Here is a 16122-nt window from a genome sequence, read left to right on the forward strand (position 1 = left end):
CTGGGCTGGAGAACAGATGTGGTTTAGTTCTGTGAGTAAAAAAAACATGCATTTCATTCATTTGTGTTTTGCATAAACCTAAAGTATGTTTTAAAATCTTCAAGTTTCTGTTACCGCTGCACTATATTAATTGTTTTTTAGCTCCACACTCATTAGGTCGTCTATTAACGGCTCAGTGCATTTACTCCTGTTTAGCATCACCCAAATAAAAGACAAAAACGTGCCGGAAAAGCAGCGATGGCAGGTTTCGCTTTAGATTAAGATGTGGTTGTTAAGTGTCCCAGTCTGAATACGCTGAGGAACAGGAGAAGAAGAAAGATGGAGGAGAAGAAAGAAGGTGATTTGAAGATATGAAGGAGAAGAAGGAAGGAGGAGGAGGGGGAGAAGATGAAGGGGAGAAGAAGAAGAAGAAGGAAGGAGGAGGAGAAGGAGAAGAAGGGGAGAAGATGAAGGGGAGAAGAAGAAGGAGGAGGAGGAAGAAGGAGAAGAAGAAGAAAGGAGGAGGAGCAGAAGGAGAAGAAGAAGAAGAAGAATGGAGGAAGGAGAATGGAGAAGGAAGGACGAGCAGATGAAAGGGGGAGAAGAAGAAGGAAGAGGAAGAAGAATGGAGGAAGAAGAATAGAGGAAGAGGAGAAGGGGGGGGAGAAAAAGGAAGGAGGAGCAGAAGAAAGGAGGTGGAGGAGGATGGAGAAGGAAGGAGGAGAAGAATAGAGGAGGAAGAAGAATGGAGGAAAGAGAAGAAGGAAGGAGGAGCAGAAGAAAGGAGGAGGAGAATGGAGAAGAATAGAGGAGAAAGGAGAAGATTGGAGGAGGAAGGAGAAGAATGGAGGAAGAAGAAGAATAGAGTAAGAGGAGAAGGAAGGAGGAGCAGAAGAAAGGAAGAGGAGGATGGAGTAGGAAGGAGAAGAATAAGAAGAGGGGAGGAGTAGAAGAAAGAAGAGGAAGAAGAAGAAAGGAGGAGGAGAATGGAGAATGGAGAAGGAAGGACGAGGAGAAGAATAGAGGAGGAAGGAGGAGAAGAATGGAGGAGCAGAAGGAAAGAAAGAAGAAGGAGAAGGAGGAGAAGAAGAAGGAGAAGAAGAATTTCCATTTTGTTTGTTTCAGGGGCATAAATCGTTCTACAATCATTTTGTTTATTGCAGTGTAATCTTGCCTCAATATATCAAAAGTGTCTTGCCCAAGGACACAACAGCCTGTTACACCTGCAGGAGCCTGTGTGGTTTCATCTTCAGGCCCCCCATAGCAGCAGTAACAGTCAGTCTTCTGTGCTTGTGCTCCAGTCATTCAGAGTCTATAAAGCTTTAGAAAAAGGAAAAATACCCAATTTGTCAATTTGTTAATTATATATGCGCCAATCAGGCATATCATTACGACCACTGACGGGGAGTGAGTGACTCGGATATTCTCGAGTGAACCTGCTGCAGACCTGCTTTTATAGTGTGAGTTTAAGTCCTGGGCTGGAGAACAGATGTGGTTTAGTTCTGTCAGTAAAAAAACATGCATCTCATTCATTTGTGTTTGCATAAACCTAAAGTATGTTTTAAAATCTTCAAGTTTCTAATACCGCTGCACTATATTAAGTGCATTTACTCCTGTTTAGCATCACCCAAATCTAAAAGACAAAAACGTGCCGGAAAAGCAGCGATGGCAGGTTTCGCTTTAGGTTAAGGTGTGGTTGTTAAGTGTCACAGTCTTAATAAGCTGAGGAACAGGAGAAGAGGAAAGATGGAGGAGGAGAAGAAAGAAGGTGATTTGAAGATTTGAAGGAGGAGAAGAAGGGAGGAGGTGGAGGAGGAAGGAGAAGAGGGGAGGATTAGAAGAATGGAGGAAGAGGAGAAGGAAGGAGAAGAAGGAAAGAGGAGCAGAAGAAAGGAGGAGGAGGATGGAGAAGAGGGGGGAAATAGAAGAAAGAAGAGGAAGAAGAAGAAGAATGGAGGAAGGAGAAGGAAGGAGGAGCAGAAGAAAGGAGGAGAAGAATGGAGGAGGATGGAGAAGAATAGAGGAGGGTGGAGGAGGAAGGAGAAGAAGAAGAAGAGGGGAGGAGTAGAAGAAAAAAGAGTAAGAAGAAGAATAGAGGAAGAGGAGAAGGAAGGAGGAGCAGAAGAAAGGAGGAGAATGATGGAGGAGGAGAAGAAGAAAGGTGATTTGAAGATTTGAAGGTGAAGAAGATTGGAGGAGGAGGAGAAAAAAGAAGAGGAAGAAGAAAGGAAAAGGAAGAAGGATAAGAAGGAGGAGCAGAAGGAAAGAAGAAGAAGAAGGAGAAGGAGGAGAAAAAGAAGGAGGAGGTGAAAAAGGAAGAAGGAAAGAGGAGGTGAAGAAGGACAAGAATATTATCCATTTTGTTTGTTTCAGGGGCATAAATCGTTCTACAATCAAATCATTTATTGCAGTGTAATCTTGCCTCAATATATCAAAAGTGTCTTGCCCAAGGACACAACAGCCTGTCTACACCTGCAGGAGCCTGTGTGGTTTCATCTTCAGGCCCCACCATAGCAGCAGCAGCAGGAGGAGGAACAGCAGTAACAGTCAGTCTTCTGTGTTTGTGCTCCAGTCATTCAGAGTCTATAAAGCTTTAGAAAAAGGAAAAATACCCAATTTGTCTTAAACGTATTCAGCTTTTCTTGGCGATTTCCCCGATGATCCGCGGTGACTTTGCGCGTCTTTGTCCTCTGCCTGTTTACCATTAGCCAAAGTTAATTCCGCATTTCCAGCCCGACGCGGCGGCGAAGCCTGGCATCTGTAATTCAGCAGGTAATGGATGTAAATGCAATGCGCCGCTCCGTGTTGGAATTCAATTTGCCCCGAGAGGAGAGAGAGAGGGGGGGACGCGTTTGTGAGGAGGCAGCGGAGGCGCCAATAACAATGCAAATGTAAACGCCGTGTAAACTTCGGAGAGCGCGGCCCGGCGGAGGTTAATGAGGGACGGGGGACCGTGATGGGATCAGAGGCTTCGGCAGAAGGGTTTGAGACTCGTGTGATACTGAAGAGACGTTTAAACTTCAGGAAAGAGCACGAAGGGGAGAACATGGCTGCACGACTGGACCATCACTGGAGCATTAAAGGGATATTTCAGGATTTTTGACATAGGGCCTCATTTCCTAGTTATTCAGAGTGTTGTTGATTTTTGTAATTCATGCAGTTCTTATATTTGAAGAGTTTCATGGTGCTAGGCTAGTGCAAGGCTAGTGCATTTCTATGGTATCAGCTAGCCTGCATTAAAAACAGTATGACCCGCTCCACAGAGCACCTGAGGCAAATCACTTATAACACCAGACTAACCTCATAGCGCGTGTGTTTCACAACTAGAAGGTCCCGGGTCTGATTCCCACCCGGACAGGGTCTTTCTGTGTGGAGTTTGAGGGCCCGATCTTGTGTCTCAAAACGCAGACGTTAGCGTGACATTTTGCGCTCAGTAGCAGCACTTTGTGATCTTGCCACTCCAGACTTAGCGCATTTAAGTGGGTGGAGACACACACATTTTCCTCCAACCAGATGGACTCCGCGTCCAGGACAGTGGTTGTGTGGTTGTGTGGGAGTGTGGGGTGAACATGTGCTTTTGTTTTGCTTCACGTTCACGCCAAGCGCGGCCGATCCGCGCCACAGCGGACACTGTAGCTCTTTTTCTCTCGAGACGTGAACATGGTTTAGCTCACGATGGGTAAATAAAGTTTTTAGTTTGACCTGTGAGAGCCTAAGGCTTAAGAAAGAACGCAAGACAGCGCAATGTAAACCAGGAAGTGAATGTCAGCCGTGTTTCCATCAGTGCAGTCGCCTCCTCTTGTGACGCCCCCTCACAGGTGGCGGAGGCGAATGGCACATATAGCGCCGCCACTCGGAAAATAATTTGCCAAGAGCCTGCGCCGCCCCGTGCGCTGCCACAAGATCTGGCCCTGTATGTTCTTCCCATGTCTGTGTAGGGTTAATCCAGGTACTCTGGTTTTCCCTACCACTAAAAACATGTATAATCGGTGAATCCTGCAGCCAGGTGATTCTGACCATCAGCCTGGAGATGGTCCCCGGGCGTGGCACTACAGTCGCCCTTTGCTCCTTACGGGTCCCAGCTGCATCGGGGGTCAAAAGCAGAGGACACATTTCTCTATGGCACAATAAAGTATGCAAATAAAAAGCAATAAAGCTGACATTGCTGTTATACCACCCCCTGGTGGCCAGGAGCGACTCCAAAAGACACTTGGTAAACAGGGCTCCCATGTAGCTTTGTTTGCACTGCTTAAAAGTCTGGCTCCAAAGAGTTTTATTGTTTCTAATAAATTGCTTTGAGACATGTGACAGCGCTGGGCTATGTATCATATTTTTAAAAAGCTGAATCTATGATTGACGGGATATGGAGCTCTGTGGAGGCTCGTAGCCAGTCCGGGGCATCCCACCTTTTAAGGAACAGGCTTCGTTGGAGGAGATTTGGCAGCCATGTTGCTTTCACAGACCACTCGGGATCATTACTATGCATGGGGCTGGATATACATAGTTATATACCGGAGACAAACAGTGGCCATTCTGAAATTAGGATGATGCAACTTCTCCAGAGCATGTTCCTAAAAAGACAGATCTCCTGGGCCTGTCAGTCAACCAAAAGCTCAAAAACCAGGGAGGTTGAAAACATGATGCTCCCTTCAGCAGAGTCACAGAAGGGAAACACAGCTTTAGAAAAAATAATATTCTTTGGAGTTATTAAGTTGTTTTTGGGAGATTCCAGTAGGTGCTGTCGTCACCCAATGGAAGTTGTGAAGGAAGTGAATTTGACTTTTGTACAAATGAATATAAAGTTAAACTGTTTCCTTCTTCATTTTATTTGTTTTGTCCAACTTCTGCACCGCTGCTCGTATCGTTTCTGTCCGACCACTCCTTTGCAAAGGCCGCCTCATGTTTAGTGTTTGCCCTGTCCTGGTTTATGTGCACTTCTGTGGCTCCTACTCGAGGCTGAGCCGGTTTATTAGAAGAGGCGCTATCTCCCGCCCGGTCTGTCTGCCTGCCTTTTATCTGGCGCCCTATTCTTCGCCGCTAGATTGGCTGTTTGAGATGGAGGTCTGATAAAGGGGCGAAGGAGCCACCTGCGTCAGGCCTCTGTTCGCAGATACACGAGCCTGTTCCTTTTTGTTCTGCTGTCGATGCCGCCGCCGCCTTTGGGGCAAATGCAAATGAACTGAGGCGGGAAACTCGCTGTTTGTGAAGAGGAGGAAGGACAGTGCGGTGATAGGGACGCACTTGAAGTTATAGGGGAGGTTTGTTTGCATTTTCTCCTCATTTCTGGCAATAAATGACAGACAAGCAATACATTTTTGGGCTCAATATTTATCGTCTGTGCCTTTATTTGCACTGTTGTCACATTTTTCTAGACAGAACCGACCTGAACCGAGCACATTTTCTCCAGTTTGGCTTTACCCCAGTCCAAAAGCTTCTGGAAAAATCTGTGAAAATAGCAACAAAACTGAGACGAAAACAATGATGGAAATGTGACAAAAAAGTGAGAAAACATTGACAAAAAAGTGACAAAAAATGTATGAAAAAGTGGCTAAAATGTCACAAAAATGTCACAAGAAATTGACAAAAAAATGACGAAAAAATGACAAAAATTTGACTAAAAAATGACAAAAAATTGATAAAAAACGGATGAAAAAATGACAAAAAAATGACAAAAAAATGACAAAAATTTGACAAAAAATGACAAAAAATGTGACAAAAAAATGGACGGAAAAAATGATGGAAAAAAATCTGATGACGTGAGGGAAAAGATCCTCTCGGTTTAGGTGGGAGTTAAGAGGTTAACACATAGACAATTACAAAAATGGCATAATCGAGAAAAAACGGTTACTAAGGATTACTAAGTGCAGGCTGATCGGCTGAACTACCTGCAGCGTGATGAAATAATAATATAATAATATTTTTTATACGTAGCTCTTGAGACAACGCCCCTGATAAGTTCTCACCTTCACCTGAAAGGAGAACCGAAGTTTAGAAGCCGCTGTATCCTTTGCCCAGGGCTGGTCGTTGCAGAAAAGTGTAAAACCCTTCAGAGGAGCAGGTCTCACAAACGCAGCTCATCTCACATAAACAAAGAGCGCTGTGTGATGATTGGTTTGCTTGGGCAGGTGTGAAGGCTGGTATAATTTGGACTTTTTTAAACTATCCAACCCCTCCTGGAACCGCCACCTAAACGTGGTGGAGGGGTTTGAGCACCTGAATGATCCTGGAGCTCTGTTGTCGGGGCTTCTCAGTGTCCTGCAGTACTGTAGCTCTGTGTGGTACAGCTGTCTCTCTGTCACAGCCAAATCTGGACTGAGACACTTGATTAAAATCTGCTCAAAGATTGTAGGACAGCCCCTGGATGGACTGTACGAGGCCGCCTACCATAGCAACACATTGCGGCAGCCTTTGTTCATCAGTCCATCCTGAAACTAAATGAGGAGCTTAAGTCATAAATCAAAGTGTGTTATGGCGAGTGGAAAATTGTTTATAATGGCTTAGTGAATTGTCTTTGTCTTGTCTGTATTTTGTGTTGATACGGCGCAGCTGAACTGTAAAACAAATTTCAGATCTTCGCATTTGACAATAAAGTATTTATCTATCTATCTTCGTGCCCCTGTAGGGTCTCCCAGGCCAAACAGGTCCTATAGGTGACGGGTCAGACAAAGTGCGGGTTCAGAAGCCCCTAATGAGAGACCATGAGGCCTGGTTTGAATCGTGAGGCCGTCCTTCTGTGGACCCACCACCTGCAGGAGGAGCCATAAGGGGCTGGTGCAGTGTGATTTGGGCAGCTCCAACATCTGCCCCCACGACCCGGAAACGGAAAAGTGGAAGAAAATGTTTTTTGTTTTTCTTACCTGAGCTTAGACGAGTTGATACGTACCTGTCTGGTCTTTGTGCGTGCGCTCAGTCACGCAAAAGGACGAAAACATTTGTTAGCATTTGGCCTCTCCCAGCATATTCCTATAGCTCCAAACGGGGGTGAAGTTGGAAGCTACTACGCTCTTCCACGGGCACAAAGACCAGACAGGTACGGATCAACTCATCTAAGCTCAGGTAAGAACATATCTCAGTGTGGAAAAACGGTGGCCTGTCCCTTTAACGAAACAAATACAGTATATTTCAACGCACAAAGTATTGAATGTATTGTTCAGTTCAGTTTGGCATTATTTACATTAGAGTCCAAAATGGCGGTGAGTGAAATAGCAACAAAAAAAGAAACAATTGTTGTGTTACGTTTGAGGATCATTACAAAGGGAAACAAGCTTCATTACGCACAGTGGTTTATTGCAATAGTATCCTGTCCACAAACTCATGAATCCTGTCTTGTCTTTTCCAGGCCCCTGACGAAGACGGTGGAGTTCCCCGGAAACCGCGGTCCTTTGGGGATCCATGTGGTGCCGTACTGCTCCTCCCTCAGCGGACGGTAACGCTGCTCTGACCTCTGACCTCTCTGTGTCTGCGATACAGATGCTCACTGTCATTGTTCTGTTTGTCGTCAGGACTCTGGGCCTCCACGTCAGAGGCATCGATGAGAAGAGTCGCTCCAAGAAGGAGAACCTGTTTAAGGAAGACGAGTGCATCGTCCAGATCAACGACATGTCGCTTCTGGACAAGACCTTTGCTCAGTGAGTGCAATTCTCTCAAGAAAATCTGCCAATGTCAAGCCTGGCAACTCAATCCATTACTGTGTCCCCTAATTTGGATGAGCCCACGAGCTGCACAATGATGATGAACTCAAATACTGTTCGAGACACTTGGCTACAGTATTGATGTCAATGTGGAGATTTCTTGCGAGTTTTCTATTTTAGTTTTCATGTCAGAGTATAAAAAAGACAGAACTTACACTGTACGATGCTTTTTTTTATGACGTTGTGTCGTGAGGAGATAACCAGGAAGTAACTCCAACATCGCGCTGCAAAAGCCAGGGTTCCGGCGCGTATTCCCTCACAAATACTGACATATTTTCTATCCACGTGGACAAGGAGCTCGAGATGACGCTGTAATCCAAATATGGTCACTTCCTTTGTGGGAAACACCCGCTGCGAAAGAGCAGATAACTCACGTGCAGACGAATGGCCTACAGTCACAAAGCTTTTTCAAAGTGATTTTTAAATATCTCTTTTCAAGCCTGATTTATTGAGCTTTAAACCCCCCAAAAAACATGGCAACATTACTAATTACGAGTGACTAACATGTCAGCAAAATAAAACCATGAATTTAAATCTAATTCTCTCGTTCAGATTTAGCTTGTTTAGATTGTTGAGATGAGATGAGAGGCAATTTCAGCCATTTTTATGCACAAAATGTCTTATTTTTATATGAAAACATATAATGGCAGAAAACTTGCAATACATTTTTTTCTCATATTTATATCAGTGATGTTCAGCAGAAGTTTCAAATTGAATTTTCAAATTTCTCCCTATTCACCTGCAGCGACTCACCTTAACCTCTTACCACCCGCCTAAACCAAATGCATTCTGTCCTCTTTGGCCTATCTAACACCTCATTTGAAAGCGAAGACCCACAAAACCTTTTCCTCGCGTTGTTGCTGTGTTGTGTCACCTTTTGTATGTTTTTTTTCCTCTTTTTTTTCTTTTCATTTTTGTCACATTTTTTGTTGAATTTTTGTCACATTTTTGTCAAATTTTTGTCACTTTTTTGTTGAATTTTTGTCAAATTTTTGTCACTTTTTTGTCACTTTTTTGTTGAATTTTTGTCACTTTTTTGTTAAATTTTTGTCACATTTTTGTCAAATTTTTGTCACTTTTTTGTTGAATTTTTGTCACTTTTTTGTCAATTTTTTGTCACATTTTTGTCAAATTTTTGTTGAATTTTTGTCACATTTTTGTTTATTTTTTGTCACTTTTTTGTTGAATTTTTGTCACTTTTTTGTTGAATTTTTGTCACTTTTTTGTCACTTTTTTGTCACTTTTTTGTCCATTTTTTGTCACACTTTGGTTGAGTTTTTGTTGAATTTTTGTTGAATTTTTGTCACATTTTTGTTAAATTTTTGTCACATTTTTATTGAATTTTTGTTGAATTTTTGTTGAATTTTTGTCACATTTTTGTCACATTTTTTGTTGCGTTTACATCCTTGTTTTCTTCTCATTTTTTGTGGCTATTTTGGTGCTTTTGTCCCAAGCAGCTTTTTGATTAGGGTAAAGCCAAACTGGAGAAAATGGGATCTGTTCAGGTGGGAGTTAAGAGGATAAAGGCTTTGATAAGATTTGGATGAAACTTTTTTGCATCTTTAGTTAAATTCTTTCCACGTATCAAAAAAAGGAAGTCTATTTAACTAAAATAACCAACACAGATTGACTGAAAGCCGTTCAGTGAATGCGTCCTCCCCGATCTGATGAAAAGACGGGTTTATTTAGCTCCTAATAGACTCCTATCAGCGCTGCATCTTCGCTCCAGACAAAGCTCCGGATGTGGTTAAGCGGCTCTATTGAGGAGAGGATGAAGAGGATGAAGACCGCAAAAGGGCGAGTTCATCAACGCGAGAACGAGGAGGAAGAGCCGAGACAAAAGCCGCCAGGAAACGGGGACGAGAAAGATGTCGGAGATAACTTGACTGACGACCGGTTTGTGACAATAGAAGAGGCGCAACTGCATTTTTATATTGTTGCTTCACGTGGGGAGCTTTGTAGGTGTTAATCTGAAGACAAAGTGATGGGATAAAAGCAAAATAAAGGACTAATCAGGAGAGAAAAGTCCTTTGTGGCCAGTTATGTGCTTTTGTTGAGAGAGACCCAGATGTGTTATGATTTAGAAGAGGGAGAAAACATCACCAGCCTCTGAAACGAGTGCATTTTCATCCATTTTGGCTTTACCCAAATCTAAAAGCTTCTTGAGCAAAGCGTCAAAATAGCAAAACGGAAGCAAGGATGAAAATGCAACCAAAAGAGTGAGAAAAGCGTGCCCGAAAAGCAACGATGATGCAATAAAAAGGCAACAAGAACATGATGAGAAAGTGTCAAAATACGACGAAAAGAAGCAATGAAAAAACAACAAAAAACTTAAAGAAAGCGACAAAACAGAGGCAAAAAACAACAAGAAAACAGACAAAAATGCAACAAAAAACAACGAGAAAAAAAGCAATGAAAAAGCAACAGAAGAGTGAGAAAAACGTGCCCGAAAAGCAACAATAACACAATGTAAAAGCAACAAAAACTACAATAAAACGACAAAAAATAAGAAAAAAAGTTGAAAAAACTACAAAAAGCTAATGAAAAAAGCAACAAAAACAAGAAAAAACGCTTAAATAATGTGACATGAAGACGGCGACAATGCGACAAAAAAGCGAGGATAACTTTTTTAAGTCTTAGCTTTCAAATGAGGCATTACACTGTTGCTCTCCAGTTCAGAAGCTTTTAGATTTGGGTAAAACCAAACTGGAGATGCTCGGTTAAAGCAGAACGAAGTAACTTGTTTACCTTAATAAATCCTTTCCGTAGTCCCTGTGGGGGTAATACAAGGGTTAATGGGATGATTGGAGGGTCTTTCATCTCCCCCTGGTGTCTCTGTCCAGAAAACCACAATTGTAACTTCACTGCCACCGGGTCAGAGTCACCAATACACACTAATTGAATCACGAAGAAGAAGCTAACAGGCTAATAGGCAAAGCTAACTGTGGGCTAGCACCACTTAAACAGTATTTACAGCCACGTTTGAGTGAAAAAAATGCATCTGCATTGTGTATTTTTGCACTTTTTTTTCTGTCAGCGTAGTATTTACTCTCACGGACAATTAACCCCTTAACTCCCACCTGAACCGAGCACATTTTCTCCAGTTTGGCTTTACCCCAGTCCAAAAGCTTCTGGAACAAAGCTGTGAAGAAAGTGACGAAAAATTGATGGAAAAGTGGCAAAAATGTCACAAAAATGTCACAAGAAATTGACAAAAAATTTACAAAAAAGTGACAAAAATTTGATTAAAAAATGACGAAAAAATGACAAAAACGTGACAAAAAAATGACAAAAAATGTGACAAAAAATGTGACAAAAAAGGGACAAAAATTTGATTAAAAAATGACGAAAAAATGACAAAAAATTACAAAAAATTGACAAAAATGTAATAAAAATGTGACCAAAAATGTTACAAAAAATGACAAAAATTGGATTAAGAAATGACGAAAAAATGACAAAAATGTGACAAAAATGTGACAAAAAAATTACTAAAAATGTGACAAAAATGTAGTAAAAATGTGACCAAAAATGTTACAAAAAAATGACAAAAATTTGACAAAAAATTGACAAAAAATGACACAAAAAAAAGACAAATAAGTTACAAAAATGTGTTGAACACCCAACAAAAAAATGATGGAAAAAAAAAATCTGATGAAGTGAGGAAAAAAAGATCCTCTCGTTTCAGGCGGGGAGTTAAGAGATTAATGAGTAAAAAAAACACAACATGCTACGACACCTGCAGTGGCGCTTATGGCCTCTAGGGGCACGAGTCACTTAGTTCTGCTTTAACTAAGTGTCAATTCATCTCTCAATCCACCGCTTTGTCTTGTGAGTTGTTAAAATGTAGCACAGAGGGGCACAGACTTGTCCAAAAGATCGAATCATTTATCGTCCGTATCCGTCTCCGTGCAGGTCCCAGGAGGTTTTCCGCCAGGCCATGTCCGCCCCCTCGGTCCGCCTCGAAGTCCTGCCCGCCGCCAACAAGCCGCGCTACGAGAAGAGCCTGATCAGCAACATCTTCAACCCGGAGAGCAAGGACTCGTCCGCCATCGCCAGCCCCCTGGTGGTGCGGGCGCGGGCCGGGTCGCAGCCCCTGGAGCCCTCGCCCCGGCCCAAGATCGACCTGAGGCGCCCGGAGGAGGCCAGGACCCCGGAGCCCGCGGTGAGCGCCCCCCAGGAGGCGGAGAGGGCAGTGGAGAGGCAGACCCCCACTCCTCCAGCAGGCGGCGCCGTCCCGTCTCCAACCCTCAAGGCGCAGAGTAAAGGCCCCGTGGCACAGACGCTGGCGAATCTGGCCAACAGGAAGGGCGGGAAGAAGCTGAAAATCGACCTGAAGAAAGGTGGGTAAAACGTTGCTGATGAAAGTGTTGTTGATTTCTGGAGATATTTTTTTGTGATTCAAGCAGTTCTTTTATTTTAAGAGTTTCGTGGCGCTAGGCTAATGCAAGGCTAGTGCATGTCTATGGTATCAGCTAGCCTGCATTAGAAACAGTCTGACCCAAATCACTTTTAACTAGTGATGGGCGAGTGAAGCCTTTGAGGATTTCTTAGCAAAAAAGTGTTGTAGCCTCGAAGTCTCTGAGTTGTTTCATTCTGCCTGAACACTGACCTCTTGTGGACAAACTTTATTACTGCGATCTCATAAACACGACTGAAGCACCAACACAATCATGTTTTATTATTTGCAGCCTGATATTGAGGTTTGATCACATCAATCATAGGCTGATGAATAAGAGTCATTTTCGGTGTAACGGGGGTCTGCGGGTGGAGCTCCAGTGGGCGGGGCCTCAGTCACCTGCGGCTCTTCTGCTCAAAGGCAGGACGTTAAAGGGGGGGGTATTATGCAAAATCGACTTTTTCAAGCTTTACATCATGTTGTTATGTCATTCCCTCATTAAAAACATGCTGAGCTGGAGCACCCTCTCAACAAACCTTTGGGCAGCCAGGGGAATTTACCCTAATTACAAAATGATTAAACATATTTTTGCCCAAACTGTAAATCCGCTTTCTGCGAATACACAAGTGCGGTCTTTCATAAGATTAATATAAAATCGGCTGTGGTATTCTCTCAGCTTGTGTAGCTTCATTGGTAGAGTGCAGGGTTCCCATCTGTAAGGTTGCTGGATCGATCCCAGCCTTGAAACATTTTCTTTTTTTTTTCTTTTGGACTGGGAAGAACATGAATCACCGCCTCTGGTTCCACCCTCAATAAAAACGGGGAAATAACCCCTCTCCTTCACTCGGGTGCTGGGACCTAATTTCAGCCCGTCAATTTAGAGAATCCTTGCCCTCATTTGTTTGTATGGACTTATAGCTCAGTGATGGTGTGATCGTCTCAGCCTTGACACTATATTTTATTATTATTATTTTTTTATTGCAAGAAGTAAGGGGCGACGGTGGCGCAGATGGTAGAGCGGGTCGTCTCATGATCGAAAGGTCGGGGGTTCGAATCCCACCTCCTGAAAGTGCACACTGTCGTTGTGTCCTTGGGCAAGACACTTCACCCACATTGCCCCCAGTGTCTGCGTACATTAGTGTATGAATGAGAGTATGGATGGGTGAGTGATCCTTGCTGTAAAGCGCTTTGAGTGCCTAATGTAGGTGGAAAAGCGCTATATAAGTTGAGACCATTTACCATTTACCAAGTGCCATCCATCCATTTTCTTCCGCTTTATCCGGGGCCGGGTCGCGGGGGCAGCAGTCTCAGCAGAGATGCCCAGACTTCCCGGTCCACACACACGTCCTCCAGCTGTTCTGACCCCGAGGCGACACCAGGCCAGCTCGGAGACATAGTCCCACCACCGTGTCCTGGGCCTTCCACGAGGCCTTGTCCCACTAGGACATGCCTGGAACACCTCCCGCGGGAGGCGACCAGGAGGCATCCGGAACAGATGCCCGAGCCACCTCAGCTGCTCCTTTCGACGTGAAGGAGCAGCGACTCTACTCCGAGCTCCTCCCGGGTAACTGAGCTCCTCACCCGATCTCGAGGGTGCGCCCAGACACCCTGCGAAGGAAACTCATTTCGGCCGCTTGTATTCGCGATCTTGTCCTTTCGGTCATGACCCAAATCTCATGACCATAGGTGAGGGCGGGAACGTAGATCGATCGGTAAATCGAGAGCTTTGCCCCGACTCAGCTCCCTCTTCACCACGACAGACCAATACAGCGACCGCATCACTGCTGACGCCGCACCGATCCGTCTGTCCATCTCATGCTCCATCCGCCCCTCACTCGTGAACAAGACCCCGAGATACTTGAACTCCTCCACTTGAGGTAAGGACTCCCCACCGACCCGTAGAGGGGAAACCACCTTTTTCCGGTGGAGAACCATGGGCTCAGATTTGGAGGTGCTGATCCTCATCCCGGCCGCTTCACACTCGGCTGCAAACCGCCCCAGAGCAGCTGAAGGTCCTGGTTCGTTGAAGCCATCAGAACAACATCATCCGCAAACTCCGGTCCCAACAGGTCCACCGTGACGAAGGAGCGTTTCTCCTGTCCCACACCTGGGACACCCTCCTCCAATGATTACGCCCTCTGTCGCCCTGAATCCACCGGGCGGCAGGGGGCGTGACCAGTCTGTCGGACCTGTTGGGACCGTCAGACTGGTCACGCCTCGGAAGTAAGAACAGCTGGTAAGTGAAACGTCACCGCACGCCGGTGATACTTCTGATGACGGCCTGCAGATGGCGCTGAAACATGTAAAGGTAAAAGATCTTCAACATCTCTAACCTTAATGTCTGGCAAAACGAACCTAAAAAGTGATACTAGAACACAAGTCGACACAATGAACATTACGAAGTTTAAAGACAAAGAAATTGTGGGATAGTAGGGAAGCAACTTAGGCAACACTGGGGACAATGTTGAAAACGATTGAAAAAAATGTGTGGGGGGACACATGACCTGAGTTGACCCCCTCCTCCAGTGGTGAACTGGGAACGAATTTCTAACCGGTAATTTAAAGAAGAGTAGGCCACATCAGGGCCACATTAACATGGAGGTACAGCTCAGTGATAGTGCGCTGGTCTTTGGTGTAGGAGGTTGCCAGTTCAAATATGGCTTTGACACTTTCAAGAGTGAGGCCAGGCTGGGCGTGAGGAAGAGGCGAGAGGAGGTTTGGATGAGAGAGAGCGGGGACAATCGCAAGGGGCAGCGCGTACGGGGCTTGCAAGGGTCAAGAGCGAGCGGGGGCGGTCGCAGGGGGGAGTGCCCCCGGGGCGAGGGCCTTTATCGCCGCTTGCGGCTTTAATTATTATTATTATTATTATTTATTTATTTCAGTGTCAATTTGTAAGACAAAACTCTTATCCAAGGCAATCCAAGCTAGTTTTTTCAGTGAGAGGGAGGGAAGAGCTCAGTGCATTGGAAATTCCTGCTCCAAAACTGTACTTTTGCAGGTTTGGAGCAGTTTTTCAGGTATTTTTGAGCGGGTTTGGTATTAACATGAGATTAATTAATTTCAATTTCATTTTTAATTAATTTTAATTTGAAACCCTGGTCATGGCCAATTATGTCCGCGGGTTTTAGCCCATGTGATGAAATTACCCCATGTAATTTCATCACATGGGCTTTTTTATTTCTAAATGATGCCGTAGTGGGTAAGGTGCAGTAGTTCCAGATCAAGACTTAGCAAAGAGTGCACTGTCTCAGTTGTAATCAGCCAAGTTTGTGAAAGACCTTTTTGCCTCGCCATCTGCAACCACTTCCTTTACTACGTCAAACATACAGATACGTCTTCAATCTAAAGGCTCATTCACACTTCACAAGACGCAAGAACTTCTTGTCCTTGAACCCCGAGCTGCAGAACAAAATGAAGTCACTTTTGCCATGGAACTGTTATCAGTACAAAGCTAAAGTGACTGCATTTTGTTCTGCATTTCAGGGTGCAAGAACAAGAAGTTCTTGCGTCTTGTGAAGTGTGAATGAGCCTTTAGATTGAAGACGTATCTGCAAGTTTGACGTAGTAAAGGAAGTGGTTGCAGATGGCGACAGCGAGGTGAAAAGCTGTGAGACAGTTGTGCTTTGTGAATCCCCCAACGATCAGGGTCGCTCTCACAAAGACCAGCTGTGATTGCCTTAGAATCAACGTTTCGTCATTCAAAAATAGAGAAATAAGCGAAATATCGCCTATTTCGTCTGGGGTCAATGCCGAGACTTTCGCTTCCAATTTTTCGGCTTGTCTGGCTTTTCTTCGCCGATGAATGCCACTCTAGCCATTCTAGTCATGCGGAAAATCTCTGCCATAGAGCGTTCCTCTCTCTGTCTTTCTTCCTTCGACCTATTCCAGGATCTTACTCTGCGGTTAGAGTCTCGTTCTCCGTCAACGTCCGGAATATCTTCAGAAGATGAGGTTATGGTTCCGGGGTCAGGCTTGTCTGGCTTTTTCAGGAATGCCTGTGATGTGCTTGGCCTTTCCTGATCAACACTGATACAGGCTTCCTCTGCAGAACGGCTA

General features: G+C 44.4%; 1 protein-coding gene across 1 annotated transcript in view; it reads left to right on the forward strand.

Moving 5' to 3' along the window:
• The window catches only part of LOC306981964 (partitioning defective 3 homolog B-like), a gene marked incomplete at its 5' end in the record, with an annotated part of 137416 nt that overhangs the window by 81746 nt on the left and 39548 nt on the right, over nt 1–16122 (forward strand). Inside the window, 3 exons of the mRNA XM_079581704.1 lie at nt 7319–7405; nt 7482–7607; nt 11583–12010. Coding sequence (XP_079437830.1) covers nt 7319–7405; nt 7482–7607; nt 11583–12010 — 641 coding nt within the window. The remainder of the gene's footprint in view (nt 1–7318; nt 7406–7481; nt 7608–11582; nt 12011–16122) is intronic.

This window comes from Gobius niger, assembly GCF_951799975.1.
Source record: "Gobius niger genome assembly, chromosome: 23".
In the NCBI taxonomy this organism is placed as follows: domain Eukaryota; kingdom Metazoa; phylum Chordata; class Actinopteri; order Gobiiformes; family Gobiidae; genus Gobius; species Gobius niger.